Here is a 21,192-nt window from a genome sequence, read left to right on the forward strand (position 1 = left end):
TAATTGGAACCCCGTAAATATTACTTAACCTCATTATGGAACAGACCAAAGCTTTATATCTACAGTTTGCAGTCTCATCTACTGAAATCAATCAAACTTAGCATAATAAAATACCTTTGCAACCATATCACCTTCTTCTGTGATCCCACTAGATTTCAAAAGTCAGGGCCATGTCAGTACTTAAATGGGAGACCTCCAAGGAATACTTTCATTATTAAATAGATGGTGCCCTCCTTCTAAGTCAGTATTGAACCAATAGCCCAGCATAAAAATAGGGAAAGGGATGATGCTAGAGGTGCCATCTTTCAGTTGAGAAGTAAAACCAAGGTCCTTGACCACTTGTGATCAATAATTGTCCCATAACACTTAATTAACTATATGGGCATTAGCCCCAGTGCCCAATCTTTCTCCAGTTATTAATGTGTGCCTACCTGCAATTCCTGTATCCATTCCTTTGTGTAAAATTCACCGTGAACTTTTGTTAGAATAACATGTTCTCTTCCTATTCTAAACTGTTGTTTAGTGTTGTGTTGCCTTGTTAAATAACTAGGGTGAAGCCCTGACCCCACTGAAGTCAATGGAAGTTTTGCTGTTAACTTCATTGGGGCCATAATTTCACCTCTGATATAGTCTTCCCCTTTTTAGAAGTGTCAGGTGGAGTGATTTCCTATTTTACTTCAGAGAGGTACTGGAACTTAATTAGTTAATGTTGGTATAGCACATTGTGATTCTCCTATGTAAGTGCCATATAGTTGAAAAGATTTAGTGTTTCTTCATTTATCTGATTTTTAATTGTTTTCATATGGAAAAATATAGTGCCTATTACTGGACTAGCAGAAACTAATAACATTGAAGGTTCTCAGAGTTGAGAACTAGATGAATTGCTACCTGTGTGTCCCATAAGTTGCTTATGCAGTAGCATTAGACTTAACCTGGGAAGGGGCTCATTATTTTGTCATTTTGGTCACAAGGCATGTGTTATTTTAGTGTTTGTATACAGCTGAATTGTGTAGAGTGATAGACACCCAGAAGGGCAGAATATATTAGTCAACCCAACTCTCTTATTATAGGTTGTTATGGTGTTCCTTCTCACGAAGTCCATGATGGATGGCTGTGTTCTCGATGCAAAAAAGGAGCTTGGACAGCTGTAAGTTGCATAGTTTATTTAGTTATCCTACTCCCCGCAGACCAACAAAAAAAAGCACTCAAGGTATTGTATCTGGAACGCAGTATACAGGGCTGGGTTCTTCTAAATACACTACTTATTGCTGGTAACGTGGGGGGGGGGCGGGGTTGGGTCTCTTTTAACAATATTATTAGATTTAAATGTAAAATTTCATTGTTTTGAGCAAGAGAGCCTTGAAAGAATTTTACATTGTCAAGAAAATTGCTAGCAAGTAGATTATATTCTTTGTAGAAAATTGTCCAAGAAAGCAACCCCCAAACTTTGACTAGACATTGGAGGGAAAAGAAGTAATGAAATATACTCTAAATATTTTAGTCCTGGAGAATGTATGCATGGGAAGCTGGGGAGAGCAGAGGAGGGAAGCTGAATAATAAATTATCAGCAAGTATGAAATTGTTCTTTCAGAGCATTTATGGATTTACACCAGTGAATGGTCATAAAATATTTCATATCTCAAACCATATATGCATATTGTATGATCAAAAAAGAAAATAATGCAGGGACTAAATGTTAGTGGAAATAGATGGATCCTGTCCTTTCAGGAAAATTGCATGTTTTCATAATCTTTTTTTTCAGGAATAATATTTGATAAAGTGTAAACAATAATAAATTTTGTTAAGAAGATAGGTTATTTTAAAATAATTAAAAATTCTACAGAATGTTAACATTTTTCCTCATGGATCAAGCAGATCTCTGACCCGATTAGTTTGCATTAACTCAAACAATGGGATTCAAAAGGTGGTTTTATAACCCATGTCTCCTATATAGGCTCATAGGATATTTTTCAATGTCTGCTCCTATTTTTCATTGTAACTGATGGAAGAAATGTAGTGTTCACTATTAAAAAGTCAGCAATCTCTATGCTGTGGTATCTAAAACACTGCAGTATTTCTCTGCATAGTTGCTGGATTTCTGATGCCCATAATGGCAACTTTGGATAAATGCTGACTTTTTAGTTACAACCACTCTACTACTAAGGAATGGCCATTTATTTTTTCATTTAGCCATTCCATGTCCAGAATTTAGCCAATCTGCCTTCCCCCAACAAACTTCTGTTACATTTTATGGCAGTTGTATTCTCTGGGAAAGCATTTAATTTCATCACCCAGTTAAGAAATGCAAAGCTATAAGTGACAAAACTGATTAATGAACACTAACCTCCTGATTTAATGTGGTACAATCATTTCATTATTAATAAATACTTACTAAGTGTGATTTATAGGAATCTAATGGATGGGATAACTGAATTGTAAAGCTATCTACTAAGCATTAACTAAACTTGATAAAGAAATATTGTCCCCTTTAGGCATTAGAAAGTTAAAGGCCAAACTTTGCAAATTGGCTGTCTACATTGAGCCTGGGAAATTTGCACATTTGCACCTATTGCACAAACAAACAAACATTCCAAGTAGGTCGCTACATACACACGATAAGCACTAATGCAGATTTTATTTTTATGTATTCAGTGAGTGTCCACAGTGTAGATGTTACCAACTGACCATGAATTCCCCAGGTTTAAATAGGGATCCATCTAATAAAGGGACATTAAGAGCATGCTTGAGGCATGGAGGCAGTGTGGTTTGGAAAAGAGAGCACTGGCCTGGGACTCAGGATACTAGTGTTCTATTCCTAGCTTTGGCCTGCTGGGTGACCTTGGACAAGTCACTGCCCTTCTCTATGCCTCAGTTTTTCTATTTGTAAAATGGGGATAATAACACTGATCTCCTTTGTAAAGTGCTTTGAGATCTACTGGTGAAGAGCAAGGTATTATTATTATTATTGTGGCGATGCCTCAACAAGATATGCATTACTATGTCATTGTTCAAATAACTCCCTGTCTTGACACCTGGTGAGAGATATTATCCCTGGATCATTTCTCTTAGAGAGGCTTTTCCCCCAATACCTCCTGCTATGGTGGTTGTGGTCAGTTGGGACCCTGCAGTTGTATGTGCTTGTGTATTAATTCAGTGCAGGGCTAGAGTTAAGGCATTTTCAGTAGCAAGGCCTACACTCTGAAATTAACTCCTGGTGCAGTTCTATCAGAGCACAAATCCTATTTTAGGGTGCGATGCAAGACACATCTCTAGGTTCAGGCTTTCCCTGGTAATACATATTGGATTCCCTAAGGCAGCTGGTCATCTCTTATCTGACTTCCATAAAGAAAACTTACAGTCATGTGCCTTAGAAAAGAGAGTAATAGGAATCAGGGGGTGAAATTTTCAGATATTTTGAAGAAGACACAAGTGTCTGGAAAATGTGACATTGCTCACTGTGGTGGGGCAGCTTCCTGTCCCAGTCAAGAAGGGTTAAAGAGCTCCTCTCAACTTAGTCAACTCCAATCCCCTACTCCCATAAGGCCTGTCAGTCCTGGAGGTCCACAGACGGGAGGATCCTTGCTCAGGGGGTATAGGGGGTGGCATTCAGGCAGTGAACAGAGCTCCCTGGTCCCAGGGAGTTGTCTGCTGGGGAAACTGTTTGAGAGCATCACCGCCTGAACCCCCTGAGTAGCAGGTGTGGTGTACGTATTGACTAAGCTGAGTGGAACAAGAGGGGAAATAATGTTTTAAAACTGACAAAAATACTGTCTGATTTATAAGGATGTTGTCCAGTGTTTGCTCAGTGCATAGTTATTAAAATGTGTGTATAGAATGGATTACTATTTCTGTAACATGTTTTCATGTTTCTCTTTTGCTGGTCAATGGAAAAACTTGTTAAATGCTTTTTATCAAACAATCAAGAATTTCAGGACTTCGTAAACTGCTTTTGTAATGGTTTTTCCAGAGTTGTGGGTGGGTGCGGGGAAAGGCAAAAGTCAATGCTAGCAAGTGACAGGGTGCCTTTAACTGAGAATCTAATTATCAGTTAAGTGAACAGGGTTAGACAGCCCTGCTGCTCTAACAAAAAGTTTGTCAATTTCCTTTCAAGAAAGGGACAGCTGTGGCATTTCTAAGTGTTGGGGTTGTAAGGCGAACATTCATGAAAATTCCCTGGGTGACTGCAATAAGGATGGAAAACCACATTGTTGTGTTCAAAATACTGAGAACCTTCAGAACATTTGCTTGAAGTCTGATATTAAAAACAACCTATACCTCTATTATATACAGCAGTGTGACTTAAGGGAAAAAGCAGCGAGAGTTTACATTTTTTGTATGTAATAAGCATGTTTAATTATCAAAACACAGTGAGGAAAAGTATAAAAGAATATGAAATCCCATATTTTGTTAGTTTCATGTTGAAGGAAGGTAAGAAGTGAAGATCCTGAAACAGCTCCAGAGTTGGAGATTATTTAAGAAATGCTCCTATTTAAAAGCACCGGAGTGTCACATAACAGGGTGATAGGTGCAATATAAGAACATAAATAGTTAGATAATATGTGGTATTGTCATTTATTTCATATGAATGGCAGGTTGAGGAGGAATCCTAGGTCTTAGTAGGAAGTTGAGGAGGTGGAGAAGCAGGGTAGGCTTGGAGAGGTGTCTGGAAGCTAAGGAAAAGAGGGTATTGGAACTGGAGATGAGGAAGCACAAAGGACTTCAGGGTTTCTGTGTTTTCAGGAGTACATGAGAATAGTGATGTTTCTAGGAGAATAGGTGGTAAACCAGGGTCCATCTAGGAGATCAGTCTTATATTTTTCATTTGAAACTCTGTGTAAAATATGTAAGTGAACTGTTGTAGTTGTAGATGTGTGTCGATAGAAGTGTTGCAAGATTATTAGTGGTGACCACTTCATATTAATCTCAATACAGTTTGGTGACCTGTGTGAAATGAGGAGTTGGCCTCAGTGCCGTTTTTTTTCCGGATTTGTCTACTGTCTTAGTGGCACAAGTTGACATTTTGGTTGGGAGTGTCAAAGATTGAATGGACATATTAATTGCCTTCTAATTTTTAGAAGTGGTCCCTTGGTGCTCTAGAAGCACATTGATAGGATAACTTTTGGAAATATATATTAGTGCTTGTTGCGGTTCAGTGATGAGACAGAACACAGCTTTATGCAAGCAAACAGGCTGGTCAGCGGAGATGGGCTGTTCTGCCCCCCCCCGCCTTCCACCTTCTCCTTTTATTATATTTCTCCCCCTAAGCATTACACACTGCTACACAAAGGAATGTATGACGTTGATTCATATGCTTAATTACCATCCTCTATCTACTACAATCCTGGTTCTCAGGCCTTGAGCCCAGGCTAAGGAAACCTCCCACAGTTGCTGTCCAAACAATCAAGTTCTCAGGGTTCATATCTAGCCCTTGTCCTTGGATAGAGCAATGTGTGCATTGCTCCTAGGAAACAGTCAGGGTGTGCCCCGCCTGCTTCCAGGTGGAATAGCTAGACATTAACCCTTCAAGTGCTACCTATTTATTTTAGCTGTTCTATGTTTACCTGGAAAATTTTCAGGGCTATAAATCTGGCATCTTTTATTAGCACTAAATTTACTTTAAACGTTTTCTCTTTAATCTAGCAGTCAGTAGCCTTTATTACCACATTTAGCTTAGTTATGCCAATACAAACAATTTATTTTATTAGTGTGAGCTGTGGGACTTGAGAGAGGATAGATGCTGAGGTGAAATCCTGGCCCTGCTGAAGTCAGTGGCAAATAGGATTGCCAATTTTGGTTGGACGTATTCCTAAAAATTACATCACATAGCATAATCTTTAATTAAAGATTAATATTTCATTCCTCTGGACTCCAGGATAGTCCTGGAGGGTTGTCAAACCTAAGTGGCAAAACTCCCATTGACTTGGTTGCGTGATTGAATGGCATTCTTAATTCAGTAAGGGGAAACATTTGTAATTTTACTTGGAGAAAATAAACTAATACTTATCAATTTCAAACACAACTTTAATAAATTACCATATTTGAAATTTTATTAATATGGAACCACATTGCAGCCATCCACATGATTCAAAGTATTGAAATTATTTTTGAATCCTATTTGTCATTTTAGGGTCATGTTTACAAAACTGTCTTTTTAATGTCTCTGAAATGATGCTAGATTATGCTCTTGGCTTTCTCCTCTAGCGATTATGACAATAACATAAAATCTCATAGTTTGCTAGTTTTATTTACTGTGGTTCCCTTTTAATTGATGCTCCTCTTAAAAGACTACAGTTAATTAAAATGCTACTGCCAGGGTTATTGCTCTACCTTTTAAAAATGTGCTACTCACAGTATTCACCACAACCTCTTCCTGAAAGCTTTGTTCTGTCTTTGGGTTCCACATATTTTACTTTCCACATATTTATTCAAGTGACACCGTCATAGGACCTAATCACATTAGCCATGCCATCAGGGGCTCGTTCACCTGCACATCTACCAATGTGATATATGCCATCATGTGCCAGCAATGCCCCTCTGCCATGTACATTGGCCAAACTGGACAGTCTCTACGCAAAAGAATAAATGGACACAAATCTGACATCAGGAATCATAACATTCAAAAACCAGAAGGAGAACACTTCAACCTCGCTGGTCACTCAGTAACAGACTTAAAGGTGGCAATTTTGCAACAGAAAAGCTTCAAAAACAGACTCCAATGAGAAACTGCTGAGCTTAAATTAATATGCAAACTAGACACCATTAACTTGGGTTTGAACAGGAGTGGCTTGGGAGTGGCTGAGTCATTACACATATTGAATCTATTTCCCCATATTAAATATCCTCACACCTTCTTGTCAACTGTCTAAATGGGCCATCTTGATTATCACTACAAAAGTTTTTTTTCTCCTGCTGATAATAGCTCATCTTAATTAATTAGCCTCTTACAGTTGGTATGGCTACTTCCACCTTTTCATGTTCTTTGTATGTATATCTATATCTTCTTACTATATGTTCCATTCTATGCATCCGATGAAGTGGGCTGTAGCCCACAAAAGCTTATGCTCAAATAAATGTGTTAGTCTCTAAGGTGCCACAAGTACTCCTGTTCTTTTTGCAGATACAGACTAACACGGCTGCTACTCTGAAATGTTCCCAGTTTATGCTATTCTGGATCCAGTTTTCTATAATAAACCGTGAATATAGGTTATTAATGTAAATACCCCATTATCTGAGGGGAGTTAGCACCGAAAGCCTGGTGGGAGAATTATATTCTGAGAAGAGGTTTGAATGCAGAGGAAGACTACATGATAAACAACAAGATGACAGGGTGTTCCATCCATAAGGGGACAGCGTGGGAGGATACAAAAAGGGTGGTCAGGTGGGATGGTTGGAAGGAGTGGAAGCAATGGCAGGGATGTTAACCCCAGTGTCCTGGCCAAGTTCCAGCATGGTGACTATTAGCTTTGAGTGGAAAAGGCATTTTTCTCTTTCTTTCTGAAACTATTGTGTACTGGTGTTGTCCTGTTAAATAGTTGTTGTTTTCTCTCCAGCATTTTATATTTAATTCACAGGAGAATTGGTCTCTGTGTGTAATTTAATTTTGTATATCTGTTTAAGTTTGTAAAACACTTTGGGATGGAAGGCACTATAGAAATGAAAGTCCAGAAAGCTGTTTTTCATTCAAGTCCCTACTAGGAATATGACAGACATTTGAAAGTATAACAGATTCTGGGTGTACTAAAAGTTACGGAGTCCAGGCTGTTTCCTTTGGTTGGAAATTCCTTCTTGTATTTATTAGCTGGGCGAACTGTCCTCTGAAATATTCAGACACACATTATTTTCTTTGGTTAGCAGCTTTTCCTTCTGTAGTAGTTTAGGATAGGTTCTGTTATTTGTATACATGATACTGTTCTTGGATAGCTTCAAAGATGAAATCTGCCTTTGATCTAGGTGATTGAAGCTGAAGTAGTCTTAAAGGGATTGTCTTACTGAAACACTGAAGTAAGCCAAATACATCTAATGATTCTAGTGTTCGCTGAGAAATTTTACAGATGTGAGAGCTCCCTATATAGGCGATCAAGAGCCCAAAGAAATGTCTGAATTAGCGTTAACATCTTAGAGACTTAAATTGTGCTTGCCCTACAGGGTGAATGCCATTGCTCATACTGAGTTCCTATAAACAAGGCGTTCCTGTCCTGTCGGTCAGGTGGAGTGTTACTGCTTTTAGGAGTTTACAGGAATACACCGTATTAAGCTGTTTCATTATGTATCTGTAGAACCCAATATTTTTAAAAAGTGACTAGTGATTTAGAATGCCTCTATTTTTTGGACCCCATTTTGAAACACTTTAAAAGCACCATTTTAAAACTCAGCGCTTTCTGAAAATCAGAGCCCTTTAAGGTACTTCAAGTTGAGCCCTGAAAATCACTAATCACTTATGAAAATTTACACTCCTACATTTCTGTAGGTTTACATAACTTTCAGTTTATGGAGCAGATCCTCAGCTGGGTTCATTGTCATGGAGGATAATTTACACTAGCAGAAGACCTGCTCCTACATGCTTATGATAATAGACTTCTGACTATTGTGCTCATCTAATTAGCCATGTCAATATTTAGGCTTATCCCTGCTTTCACTATAGTTAGTTTGCTAAAACTTTTAAATAATATGAAAATATATTTTTACTTATTGAAATGTATATATTGCAATTTAAGTATGCATTAAATTTTGAAGTATATTAATTGTTCAGTATTGGCCCCTAGCCTGCTTCTTCTGAAAACAGTGGAACTTTTGCCACATTGGTCCTCATGTATTCTCTGCAAGAGTCATGCAACAGAGATATTCTTATATATAAACAAAGTAGTAATCATAGTGCAAAACAGTAAATTGTATAATGAAAAATATAATGTAATATAAATTAGTATCCTTATTCTTTATAAAGAAATGCATAAATCAGATAATTGCAAATATTTATCTCTTTGCTGCATAATAAGGAAGGTTTTGTATAATATAGTGGAACACCTACATTGCAGCAGCAGCCATATTTTGTGTGAATAATACATAATTATGGAATGATTGCCACCCTGCTTCCGTACCTTTCTTCACCTCTTCAAGTCCATTGAAGAGCAGCATGCTGATAAGCAGGCTTATTATGGTACATATTAGTACTTTTAGTTCCACTTCTTTATGTTTAACTTTTCTCTCCAGAAAATTCTAATTTAAATGAAACGATGAAAATATTATATGCAAAAGCATTTTGTAAGTTTCCATGTAGTAAATTGTAGGATGGCTATTTAGCTTTATTACCAGTAACTATCACCCAGGGAACCTCCTCTAGCACAGCTCACAACATGTCAGCTCTTGTATCATTCAGCATTTGCATGCACCCACATGTAAGATAATGCACATTTATATTTTACTGTGCGGTTGTTATTGTTTGACTGATAATTATTTTTGAGACAGAGGAAAAGTGACATTGAATCCATCTGTGTTAGAGTACTGCTCACAAAAAATTAGCCACAAAATCATCTCAAAAAATAAAAAGACCAAATGATTAAATGATTCATCTGTGTAGTTCTTGAAAATGAAACTGTATTCGTACCTAGCTTCTTGATTGAGAACAAATGCCTCATTAATCTTAAATACCTCAGCTGGAGAACACTAGTAAAGTCAGGAAGAATAATGACCGACATTTCAGGGAACGCAGCATACCATACCCTGTGCAGGAGTGCCATCACCCCTTAGGCACTCTGCACAAACATACATACCTTTATTTTTAAAAAAAATTTGGGGAAGGAGAAAATGGGGAGGAGAAAGGAAAGAAATGTGCTCGTAGATACTTACTCTAAATGATGAAAATAGATCCAATCAATGAAAATGAAAGAAACACTTTGAAGTTATCTTCACTTGGACACACATGCTTACACCTTAGCTGCTTTAATCATGCTGAGAACAAAGAATAAAGTAACAAAATAAAGCATCTCTAGATCCTGAGTACATATTATATATTACCCCTCATGGCTTGGTGAATGAGAAGTAATATCTCACTATTCAGTTTACTGAACAGGGCCACATTTTCAAAGGTGCTGAAGTTGCATCTGCAAAATATGTATATATGTGTACAGTCATATAGGTACATGTGTATTTGTGAATGCACAGGCATGTTTCCTGGGCTCAAGCCACTGTTTTCACACTAACTTGTAGGTAGTCTTTCCCAAGGGTAATAAAGTCATTTTTTAAGACTCCTTCAAGAAACATTAAATACAGAGGGTGAAATCCTGGCCCCATTGTGAGTTTTGCTAATGATTTCAATTGGGTCAAGATTCTACTGTGTGTCGTTCTCTGCATGGGAGAAGGAAGTGCTTAAGATCATTTTAGCTAATTTAAAACACTGTATTCTGTTATCAAGTTACAGCCGGTTTTTGTAGTAGAAAACAAATTACTACATTTCATGTGATTTCTGTGATTCTTTAAGTGGCCACAGGCACTCAGTCTTTACACGGAATATACCGAAGGTGGAAGCTGCAAACTGGTCTGATTGGCTTTTGTCCTGTTAGACTTGTCCCTGCTACATTTCTAAAGCGAGGAGACTGCGTACATGTACACAATCAAACATTATCTAGCTCTCTGAAATTCTGCTGCTGACTGTAGTTTGAGAGATAGGGAGGTACAAATTCACTATCACAGAAATACTGCAGACTTTAATCTGCTTCAGAATTTGAAGTCACTTGCCACAGAAGTGACAACTGAAAGATCAGAGATTTTTTGAGCCCTGGACATGTTTCAAGGACGCTGTATGGAGTGTTAATAGTAACCATGCAATAGTTGTTTATTTAGTTGTTCAGTTATTTGTGTACAGATGTGCTTTAAGTACATTAGTTTTTGATTTCCAAATTCAGATTTAGTGAGAGTGGATTTCTGTTTGATTATATTTCCTGTTAGAAGAGCCTAATACATGGATTGAGGAGGACAATTCTTAAAGCTTTTTTGGTTTGGGCCAGGTATTAAAAACGTGACTTGCTGAGGCGTATTTGGCAAATCAGCTAAAACAAGGACATTTAAGACAGCCACTGGAGACTATTTTGTATTGGTATTTCTTTAACTGATGTCTTCTAAAGAGCCATTGGAACATTATTTAATTCTACAAAAAATAATGAATTGGGACAGTCTTCTTATAATGATGCACCGCTGTAGATGAGGTTGTGTCAGCACGTCCATAATAAGCCCTGATTTTCAAGGTTTGATAATTCAGCCATAAAAATGTGCTTCATGTTGTAACTTGGCACACAAAGTCGTAATCTCCAGCGAGGTATTTTTGTTACCAGATTTTAAAAGAATTTGGCCATTTTTAAAGGGAAATTATCAGAATTGGTGTGGCTCCAGTAGGAAAGGCTTAACCTTCCTGATACTTTCTCTGTATTTCTTTTTCAAACCAATCCATGCTGCTGTCAGAAAAATAAATAAGAATAATAAAAGGACAAATAACTTACTGTGAGAATCGCATGCAAGGATTGATACTGGCAATGTGCGTACCTTGGTTTGTGTTTACTGTTAGAATAACAGTCTGTCAGGCAGTGTTTATTAACACACACTTTAGAGGCAATAAGATTGGAAAGGATCCAAACTGTGAGACCTTCCTGACAGGATTGTTTAAATAGTAAATCAAGGTTTAGACTATCAATCTGGATACTGTCATTTTAACCGAGGAATATAGAAACTACCATAATGGATTGGACCCATGGATTGGACCAAGGTCCATCTAGTCCATTGTTTTGTCTCCAACAGGGGTCACCATGCAGTAGGCAGATGTGAGACAATCTTGCCCCCCACATTAGATACCATGCTGGTCACTAATACTTAAAGATTGGCTTAAACCAGGGGTGGGAAAACTACGGTCAGCAGGCCGGATCCGGCCCCTCAGGGCTGTGGATCCGGCCCTCAGGATTGCCAACCCTGTGTTGCTGCAGGCCCTGCTCTGCTCCGGGAAGCGGCCGGCACCACATCCCTGTGGCCCCTGGGAGAGGTGGGGCAGAGGGCTCTGTGTGCTGCTTTTGCCTGTGGGTACCTCCCCCGAAGCTCTCATTGGCTGGGACCAGGGAATCACGGCCAATGGGAGCTTCAGGGAAGGTACCCACAGGCAAGGGCAGGTGCGCTCAAGGAGCCTGCCCTGGCCCTGGTGTGCGCCGCTGCCACCCTGGAGCCGCTCCAGGTAAGCGGTGCCGGGCTGGAACCCGCACCCCGAATCCCTCCACCCCAACTCCCTGCCCTGAGCTCCCTGCCTGCACCGCAATCCTCTGCCCTAAGCCCCCTGCCACACCCTGCCACACCCTGCACCCCAAGCCCCTGCCCTGAGCCCCTTCCTGCACCCCGCACTCCCTCCCACACTCTGACCCCCCTGCCCTACATTCATGGCCCTGCATGCAATTTCCCCATCCACATGTGGCCTTCGGGTCAAAAAGTTTGCCCACCCCTGACTTAAATACTGAAGTATGAGGCTTACGTTCACTTCCAGAATGTTTCTTATTAATTATAAGAACTCTGGATATTTTTGTTATCCATGTGAATGTCCAATCCCTTTTAGAATCTTGCTAATTTCTTGGCCTCAACAATATCCTGCGGCAATGAGTTCCACAGTCTTATCACATTTTGTATGGAAAGCATTATCAGTTTTGAATTTGACACCTTTTAATTTAATTGAATGTCCCATTGTTTTCGTGTTATGAGACAGGGAGAACAGAACTACCCCATCTCTCTTCTCTATACCATTCCTTATTTTATATACCTTTATCATGTCTCCTCTTTAAGATAACAATCCCAATCTTTTCAATCTCTCTTACTATGAGAATTTGTTCATGCCCTTAATGTGGTTACCCTTTTCTGAACGTTCTCTAGTTCTACAATATCCTTTCTGAGACGGGTTGGCCTCAACTGCATACACTATTCCAGAGGAGGCTGCACCCTTGGTTTATGTAAAAGCATAATATTCTCTTGATTACTCTCCATCTGATTCCTTATGCATCCTAACATCTTGTTAGCATTTTTGACCACAGCTGCACATTAAGCAAAAGTCTTCGGGTTCCTTTCTTGAGTTGATGCATTTAATTTTGAACCCTGTAAAGTGTAAAAGTAGTTTAAATTTGTCCTTCCAAGGTCTCAGTATGGGGCCCTTGGACTGTATGCTTTTCAGGGCAATGAAAGTAGTTTACTTTGTTTTGTAAAGAGTTGTAGCATCATAAAAATGTTCTGTAATGTTGTCTGTTGTATTAGGTAAATGATATGTACATGAAAATATATATCATATTACACACAAAAAGCTATACTAATAGAACATTTTGAAGGTTGCAATGCCAAGCACATAAAAATTAGGAAATGCTAGAATTCAGATTGCCTGTGCAACCTTAATTCTGCCCCCCTTGTCCATGTGCATTATGACACAGTCTTTAATTATGTAATCACATACTGTTTTTGCCACAGGATCCCTATTTTTCCCCCCAGCTGCCTTCTCAGAAATGGCTGAACCACTTTGGCTGAAATTATTCCAAAAAAAAAAGCTGGCGGTAGACAGCCAATGTGACAAATTTTTAGCTGAAGCAGTACAATTTTTGCAGTTATAAGCAGCTGAAAACAGGGTCTTCTCATGGGCAGTGTCAGGCAACCTTAATAATAGGTGGTGGTACCAGCCCTGACAATGCACGCCTGTGTATAAACGTTAAGTTTTTCTGAAAAAATAGAAGCTATGTCTCTTTAAAGAGTTGGTGTTAAGGTAACACCACAAGTCAGAGACAGTAAACATTTGAAAGGAGGTTAATTGGGATCCCAAAAGGCTGTTTTCCAGCTGCAGTCCATTACCTTGGAGTGAAATGAAAATACACCCTAAGAGAAAGCCCCTTTAAAGAACACTTCCAGAAGAATGTTGTAAAAAAAGGGGCAGAAAACCAAACTGCTTATCCAAAGCAATGAGCACAAATCTAAATGGATTTGGGAAGTATATAATAGACATAATGTGAGACAGAAGGGGTATCTGTGTTAATACCTTGTGGGTGACCAGACTGTGAGACTGAGAGAAGAGGGAGGGAGAGCCAGGGACACTTATTTTGAGTTCAGAGGGGATGCTTTGTAGAAGAGAACAGGGCGAGCTGGGGAAAGTGTAAGCCTTTGTTTCTGCATTGCAACTACAGAAATTGTACTGCACAGCTTAGCTTTGGCAGAGTTCAAGATTAGAGGCTTATTTATATTTGATTTTTCTCTAAACATCATAAACTTGTTTTTAACGAGACCATATGAGTCCGAGATTATTTTGAGATAATGTCACTCAGTATAGAATCAACTGTCCTCTTCTCGGTGGCAGTGGGGGAGAAAACGGTGCCTATCCTTTGGCAGTTGGCTGAGACAACATCTTAAGAAATGCTTTCCAGTCACAGGTTGCAGTAAGCAGAGGCATGGGAAAAGCCCGTTGACCATTTTTCTTTACAATGTATGCTTAGAACTGCAGAACAACTATGCATTTTTCCTAGACTGGTTTGCTGTAAAATTTAAATATGGGTTCTATATCCTATTAAAAACATAGAGTTATCTCCCGTCCCAAATGTAACTTTTTTATGAAGATGCTGATGTGACGCTAATCAAAATCTAATGTGCCACTCTTGCATTTTTACAGTTTTGTGACAAATTAATATTACTAAAAGTTTCTATAGAATATAACCATTTAGAAGACAAGCGTATGATGAGTAATAATTATAGCCAGACAAATAGTTCCCAGCAAATAATTTGTTTGATGAATTTAGCTCTTTTTTCTGCTTGCAAAATATCCTTGACAAATCACGAGTTCCTTGGATTCCTTTTTTGTTCATATGCATTCAGGGCATTTTTTAAACTTAATTGATAGTTATATAGTTTACTCTGCGTATTTGATACTTGAAATTCACCTGGGTTAGTTAATTTTGGTCACATATGTAATATTTTTTTTCTGTTCCCTGATTGACTAAGGGCAGCTCTTATGATGTGAGTTTGAAGAAGCCACTGGGGCTTTCACTGTCTCAGGGAGAGAGAGCAATTTAATCAGAAAGCAGTATGTGAAAAGGCCATAGCCTAGTTGTCAGTAAGAGTACTGTCAAATCTTTGTTTGGCTTGTTTATACACGTCTGTGCCAAGACTGTGCTGACGGGTTTGGGGAATCTTGATTCCTTGCTGTGTCAAACAGACTCCTATCCCATATAAAATACTACTACTTCTGAAGAGAGTACTCAAGCATGAGTTCAAAAACCGTTTTCTGTAAGCATTGGTGTCAACAAAATACGATAGCTTGAATGTTGGAAGAAAGTGAAAAAAGGTACTCAGACACAACCAAAGATATTTTTGCGGTATTTACTCTCATCTAATAATAACTAATAACTAATTTTGAATTAATAAATTACATTCATTTGAACAAACCTGGTCCCCATCTTGGCTATAATTACAGAAAGACAAAGAGAAGGGAAGTTCACTCAATTTATTTATATGTCAGGCTTTCAGTACAGTTCCTTGTAGAAATAGTAGCAAAGAAATGAAAAAGATGATGTACATGTGTAAGAATACTATAGGGTGGTTACAAACTTTGCCATACCATTGTAAACAAGAGTAATTCTACAATATCAAATTGAAGAGTACTGACAATCTGGGTCCCACAGGGTGATTGGTACTGGCAATTATACTATTTATTATCTTCATTAAGGATCTGGAAGATAAAGTAAGCTGTAGCTTCAATATGTTCTCAAACCATATGAAACTAGGCAAGACTGCACGCTCACTAACGGAAAGATTTTTTACAAAATACTGTGTGGAATGTTCTGGAGATCTTTTAAACAGATGAGCCATTTAAAATGGTCTGAGATTTAATTTAGGTAAATGTGAAATAATAGACTAGGGGAGAAATTAACATTCAGTCAAAGTACAAAATGGGAGAAAGTTTCTGTGTAAAGCAAGTGTTGGATTGTGGGAGCGATGGTGGATAACGGATTGGACATGCTCTTCTAATACAGTGCACCTGCAACAAAGACCAGTGCTACCCTGCGATGCGCACATCTTCTGAAGGGCATGAGCAAGAGCTAGTAGTACATACATAATTTCACTAATACTTATTCTGTCCACAGTAGATGTAATTCTCCAAGCTCAGTGCGTCTCAGCACTTAAAGGATTTCTTCCAGCTTCTTCTTTAAATAATCACCCCCTTCCACCAAATCCTCCCCTCCCCTCAAAACAACCAAACTCCAAAATATTCATTGTCAGCAATCTGGCTAAGGTAGCTGCATAGCACTTACCATATCAGATCACACCAGATGCATATACTCCAGTAGTCCATGTGAGAGTCTGTGCTGTACTGCTTAGAAACACAGCATAGAACTCATAGCAATGGTGAAGAGGAGATGAGGTGGCTTTAAGCCACCTTTGCACCCTCCCATTTCTGAGCTGCTCCATGCCCCACCAATGAAATTTAGACATCTCTGGGGGGCTGTCCAAGATATGACAGCCTCTCCCCAGCTGCCTATGGGTCACATCACTGCCCAGAGTCTCTGCAATGCTATGTTCTGTAGGGACCTTCTCTCTCCAGTATGCCCGCTACACCAGGGCTTGTCCTTGGCAGACAGCCATAAGGCTGTCTTCTGCTGTCATGTGCTGGGGGAATCCTCCCCTACCAGGAATTAGTTTTTACAATCCTTTACATCACTTTGACCCTTTTACCTGGTGTAAAAGTGCTAGAGTGGAGGTGAGAGTCCCACCTTCTGTCTCTGACCATGACGGTGCTCCAGAAGAAGTTGCAAGAAACCCTATAGTAGGTAACTATGGAATAAACAGCAATAGGAGTGGTTTCTTACTAACAACTTGACAGAGAAATTTCTATAAGAAAAAACTGAATTTTTACCCTCTGCTGCTTGAATAATCTTTATTGTATTCATAGGAAGTTTTCAGGGCTCTGAGCCTTGCCTAGATGCAATAGCAGAATATAGTGCAGATGGTCACTTTAGGCTCTTCCTTCTAATTACAAACACTTGTCGCAGGTGAGGGACATTAAAACAAGTTTATTCTTATCCCAGCATTAATTTTTTGAACCAAGTATGAACAACAACATCAGGGAATTATAAAGTAGGAGTGAAAATACTGATGGTTATTTTTCAGACAGAAAAAAAGCCACTTCATTTTTAAAGCAAGAATGGAAGAAGAAATGTGCTCCTATAAGGTTTAGAAACCATTGAACTGTGTGAGGGGTGGGGAGGAAGTGTGGGAAAGTGAGTTCATACAAATGAGCTTTTTGTCCCAAGGAGGCATCCCCTGAGCCAGATTTTCTCTCTTTCTTCCCCTATCTGGGGTGATTATTCTAGCTCTTCCTTTCAGTTATCCCTGCCAAACTGCTGCAGAACTGAGAATGAGTCATGAATGGGTTCCTTTAGGAAATGCTGTTGTCTCTCTTCCCCTCTTATTGATCACTACAGAGGTAGGAAGATCATTGGCTTGATGGTCCTTTCATCTCTTTGGGTAACAGAGATCCATTTTGGATCTTTCCCTTTGTGCTTCTTGGCCCATTCATTTTCTCACTGACTGTGAGATATGTTTGAAGCTGGAGAGCTCAGATTTGACTGAGCCAGGATTTGGGCCTATAACCTTAATATCTACTTGGACCAAACTTCTCTTTTCCCTCACATTCCCTTTTCTCTGTCTTGAGATGACGCCAAGAGACAGATTCATCTGCTATTAATTTGACTTATTTACATTTTATTTTCATGCTCTTTTAAATGGAAAGAATTTTCTGTGTGACATTATTACAAAATTATGTTTCCTCGTGGTTTTATTGTTGTCATTATTGGAAACTGTCCTGTGCCTATTAGCTTCTTAAATGCACTATTGTCATGTTATTTCAGTCAGCTGATAGTGAAGTGAACTAAAGTGTACTAAGCCTTAATGTTTTGGGTACTTGGCATCTAGTTTAGGAAAATCCTCACCACATGCTTTCTTGGCTCAGTAGTTCTCCACAAGTGTGTTGCTCATGATACAGTGGTATCATATGCAGGGTAAGGACGGGAATATGCTTGTTTACACAGCCTTGATATGGCCACTCTTGAGAATATATGGATTTCAGCATCTCATTATGCTAATGACAGATAAATGAGAGAGAATCTAGAGAAGAGCAACAAACATGATAAAAGGATTAGAAGATTTGACCTTGATGAGAGGTTATGGGAATTTAACATGTACAGCTTGAGAAAAGGAGACCGAGTGGAGGATATGATAAGAGTCTACAAATATTTGAGAGGTAATAAGATAAAGGAAGAAGAGGGATTATTTCCAGTGCTTGAAGCAGCATAACAAGGAACAGTGCTTGAAATAGAAAGAATGTAGGTTAGACCAGTTCTGTATGGCATGTGAATCTAGAAAGGCACAAAATCCCTGGGGCAGACCAGAGTTCCTCTCACTCTGCCTGCTGCCATACAACATAGTTGGAAGTATATGGACTAGAAACACCAGGCTTTGTCTCCATTTCTCCAAGCAGCCAGGAAATTGAAAGCCCAAGAGAGAAAGGAAAAACAGTGGGAGTGTGTCACGCTGATGGGGTGTTAGACCAGTCCAGGGAGCATAGGCTCAGAAGAAGAGCTTTGAGCTATGGGAGAAATGAAAGGTTCTGTGTGATAGGGCCCAGTTCCAGAACCCCACTTACAACTCTAGGCGACTCCTGAGTTTGGGGCAAAATACGTGTTCTAGGAAAAGAGGTCAGTTTGTTCTCAGAGAGCCAACAACCGGTACAGTCTCCTGGAAAAAAAGCTCTTAGCCTTTTGGGCTACTTAATCAGAAAACAAGGCTCACAACAGTAAACAAAATAATACAGTTTGGGGCCCTCTCATGGAGGAAGCAGACCATTATTTCTCTCTAAAGCAGCAGCCACTTTCAGTCCAGTTTTCCCATTTACATCTGTTCCTAGTAAATGGGTTTAGTTCCCATCCTTTGAACACTTGAGGGAACTACTCTGGGTCGTATGGTTCTACTCACTGAGGCAGGCATTGCTTGCTTCTATAAAGGGTAGTGGAATGTGGGGGAACTGTGACCTTGAGAGCACGTTTTTGGGTTCCAAATGGTCCATCCAACCAACACACCCTGGATCCCCTCTGACTGTCCAGTGCAAACAAGCTACTGTGGGTAAAGCAATGAGCAGCTCCTCTAATACCATCTTCCTTCTCTGCTTCCTTATATAATTGGGGATCCATAATACATGAGAACTATAAGATCAGGAGGCAACTTCTTAGCTCAAGATTTGGATCTCTGCTCTTTCACCACACAACTCAGCTACAGAGCTCCTTGAGGAAGGGGCCATCTTTTTGTTCTGTGTTTGTACAGTGCCCAGCACAATGGGGTCCAGGTCCATGATAGCCTCATCGGTGCTACGGTAATATAAATAATCATAATAATAGTGTGCATATGTCCCAGGCCCACAGAGCTACCAGCTCTCCACCCTATGCGTCATGTAGCATGGGGAGAACAGTATTAGGAAGCAAAGTAGAGAGGGGAACAAAACCCAACAATGAATAAAAAAAAATTGGGGGAGAGAAGAAGATAAGAAGACAGACAGAAAGAAAGAAAGAGAAAGGAGGAGGGCTGAAGAGAGACAGGGAGTAGGCAGAGCATTTGTACCACAGTGTGGTGTGAGGCGGTGAAGTGGGAGAGCCTATTCACCAAACTATTGCTCTCTGACCAAAAATATTTTGGGAACCACTGAAGCAGGCCTTGCCATGTACCCTGAAAATCAACAAACTTGTGCTCTGTTGGATCAAGGGGAGAATACAGTTCCAGTCACAGGCCCCCCACTAACTTTATTATTAGCTTTCAATCAGCACTTCTCATCAGTAGAGCTCAAAGCACTTTACAAAGGAGGTCACTATCATCCCCATTTGAAAGATGGGAAACTGAAGCAAAGGAAAGTAAGTGGTTTGCCCGAGGTCACTCAGCAAGTATAGAGCATAGGTCTCCTGAGTCCCAATCTAGTGCTCTATCTGCTAGATCGCACTGCCTCTCACAGTGTATAGATTTGGGAATTATCGACATGAGTGTCCTAGCTGACATGAGTGTCTATTATTGTGCAATCGCACGACAAAAAAAGCTGGTCTCCAAAGTGCACAGTTGAACCAGCCAGGTTGAAGTCTATGATTCCATAGTAATTTTTACTAATTTAATTATGTGCAATTTTAATTTCGTTTAACTTGATGGGCTCTGTATTAATTCCAGATAAAGAACTTTATATTCAAGCGTTAGGGGAATGCCCTTCCATTTGACTTCTATTCAAATGATTTGTCAGTTTTTTCAAGGGTTATTCTCAAAACTCATTTTTTTGTGGCTCTTTTCGCTTGTTATTACATTTTTATATTTTTCTTGTGTGGCACTGTGATGTTTGTGAATGTCATGTTATAAGTCAGTCAATAATATTAATAGTTTGCAAATCCTTTAAAACATTAAATGAATAAAATTGGCATTGCTAGTAGTCAGTATAACTTACTTGTTTTTACTTTTTTTCTTTAGGAATGTTGTCTCTGCAATTTGAGAGGTGGTGCACTCAAGCAAACTACTGACAAGAAGTAAGTGATGGATACACTGAGATCAGTCTCATTAGTTTTAAACTTCATTTACATACATACTTACACAAAGAGAACTTCCAAATATAATTACTTTACAGTTTCCCCTTAAGTGGAATAGCTTAATGTCCAGGGCCCATTGAAGACAATGAATCGTGCCTCTGGCATTCTGTGAACACACTTATGTGCTTACAAATAAACATTTGTTTTATTATTTGAACATTCTTAACTATTCTAAACTCTGCTCTGCTGGTCACTGTATAAAGGAAGCAGATGAAAGCTCATTTGTCATTGTTTGCATGGGCAAGCCTTATCACACATTCAAATGTATTTTCTTCTTTAGTACTGGAATTTTGTGATTACAGAAGTTAATATGGCATCTGTGAACTTTTGACAGATATAAGCATGTCATTAACAAATTAATCAATCTAAATCCTTTTAGAATGGCTCTGGATCTTGAGGTGATTTGCTTTATTGCACTTACATTTTATAATGGACTCCCAAAAAAGGTACTGTAGCTGATATCATGCCATTAATACAACTAATATTTATTTTATATAGTGATGATAAAATGAAGCACAGTGCATCAAATATTCTTGGGAGA

The 21,192-nt window shown here is 39.1% G+C and overlaps 1 protein-coding gene across 7 annotated transcripts in view; it reads left to right on the plus strand.

Moving 5' to 3' along the window:
- KDM4C (lysine demethylase 4C) overlaps positions 1 to 21,192 on the plus strand; it is a 434,115-nt gene that overhangs the window by 298,727 nt on the left and 114,196 nt on the right. For all 7 annotated transcript variants that reach the window (XM_084629198.1, XM_084629204.1, XM_084629200.1 and 4 more), the window contains 2 exons: positions 1,071 to 1,147; positions 20,536 to 20,591. In XM_084629198.1, coding sequence (XP_084485324.1) covers positions 1,071 to 1,147; positions 20,536 to 20,591 — 133 coding nt within the window. The remainder of the gene's footprint in view (positions 1 to 1,070; positions 1,148 to 20,535; positions 20,592 to 21,192) is intronic.

The sequence above is a fragment of the Lepidochelys olivacea genome (assembly GCF_965140295.1).
Source record: "Lepidochelys olivacea isolate rLepOli2 genome assembly, chromosome: 5".
Classification (NCBI taxonomy): domain Eukaryota; kingdom Metazoa; phylum Chordata; order Testudines; family Cheloniidae; genus Lepidochelys; species Lepidochelys olivacea.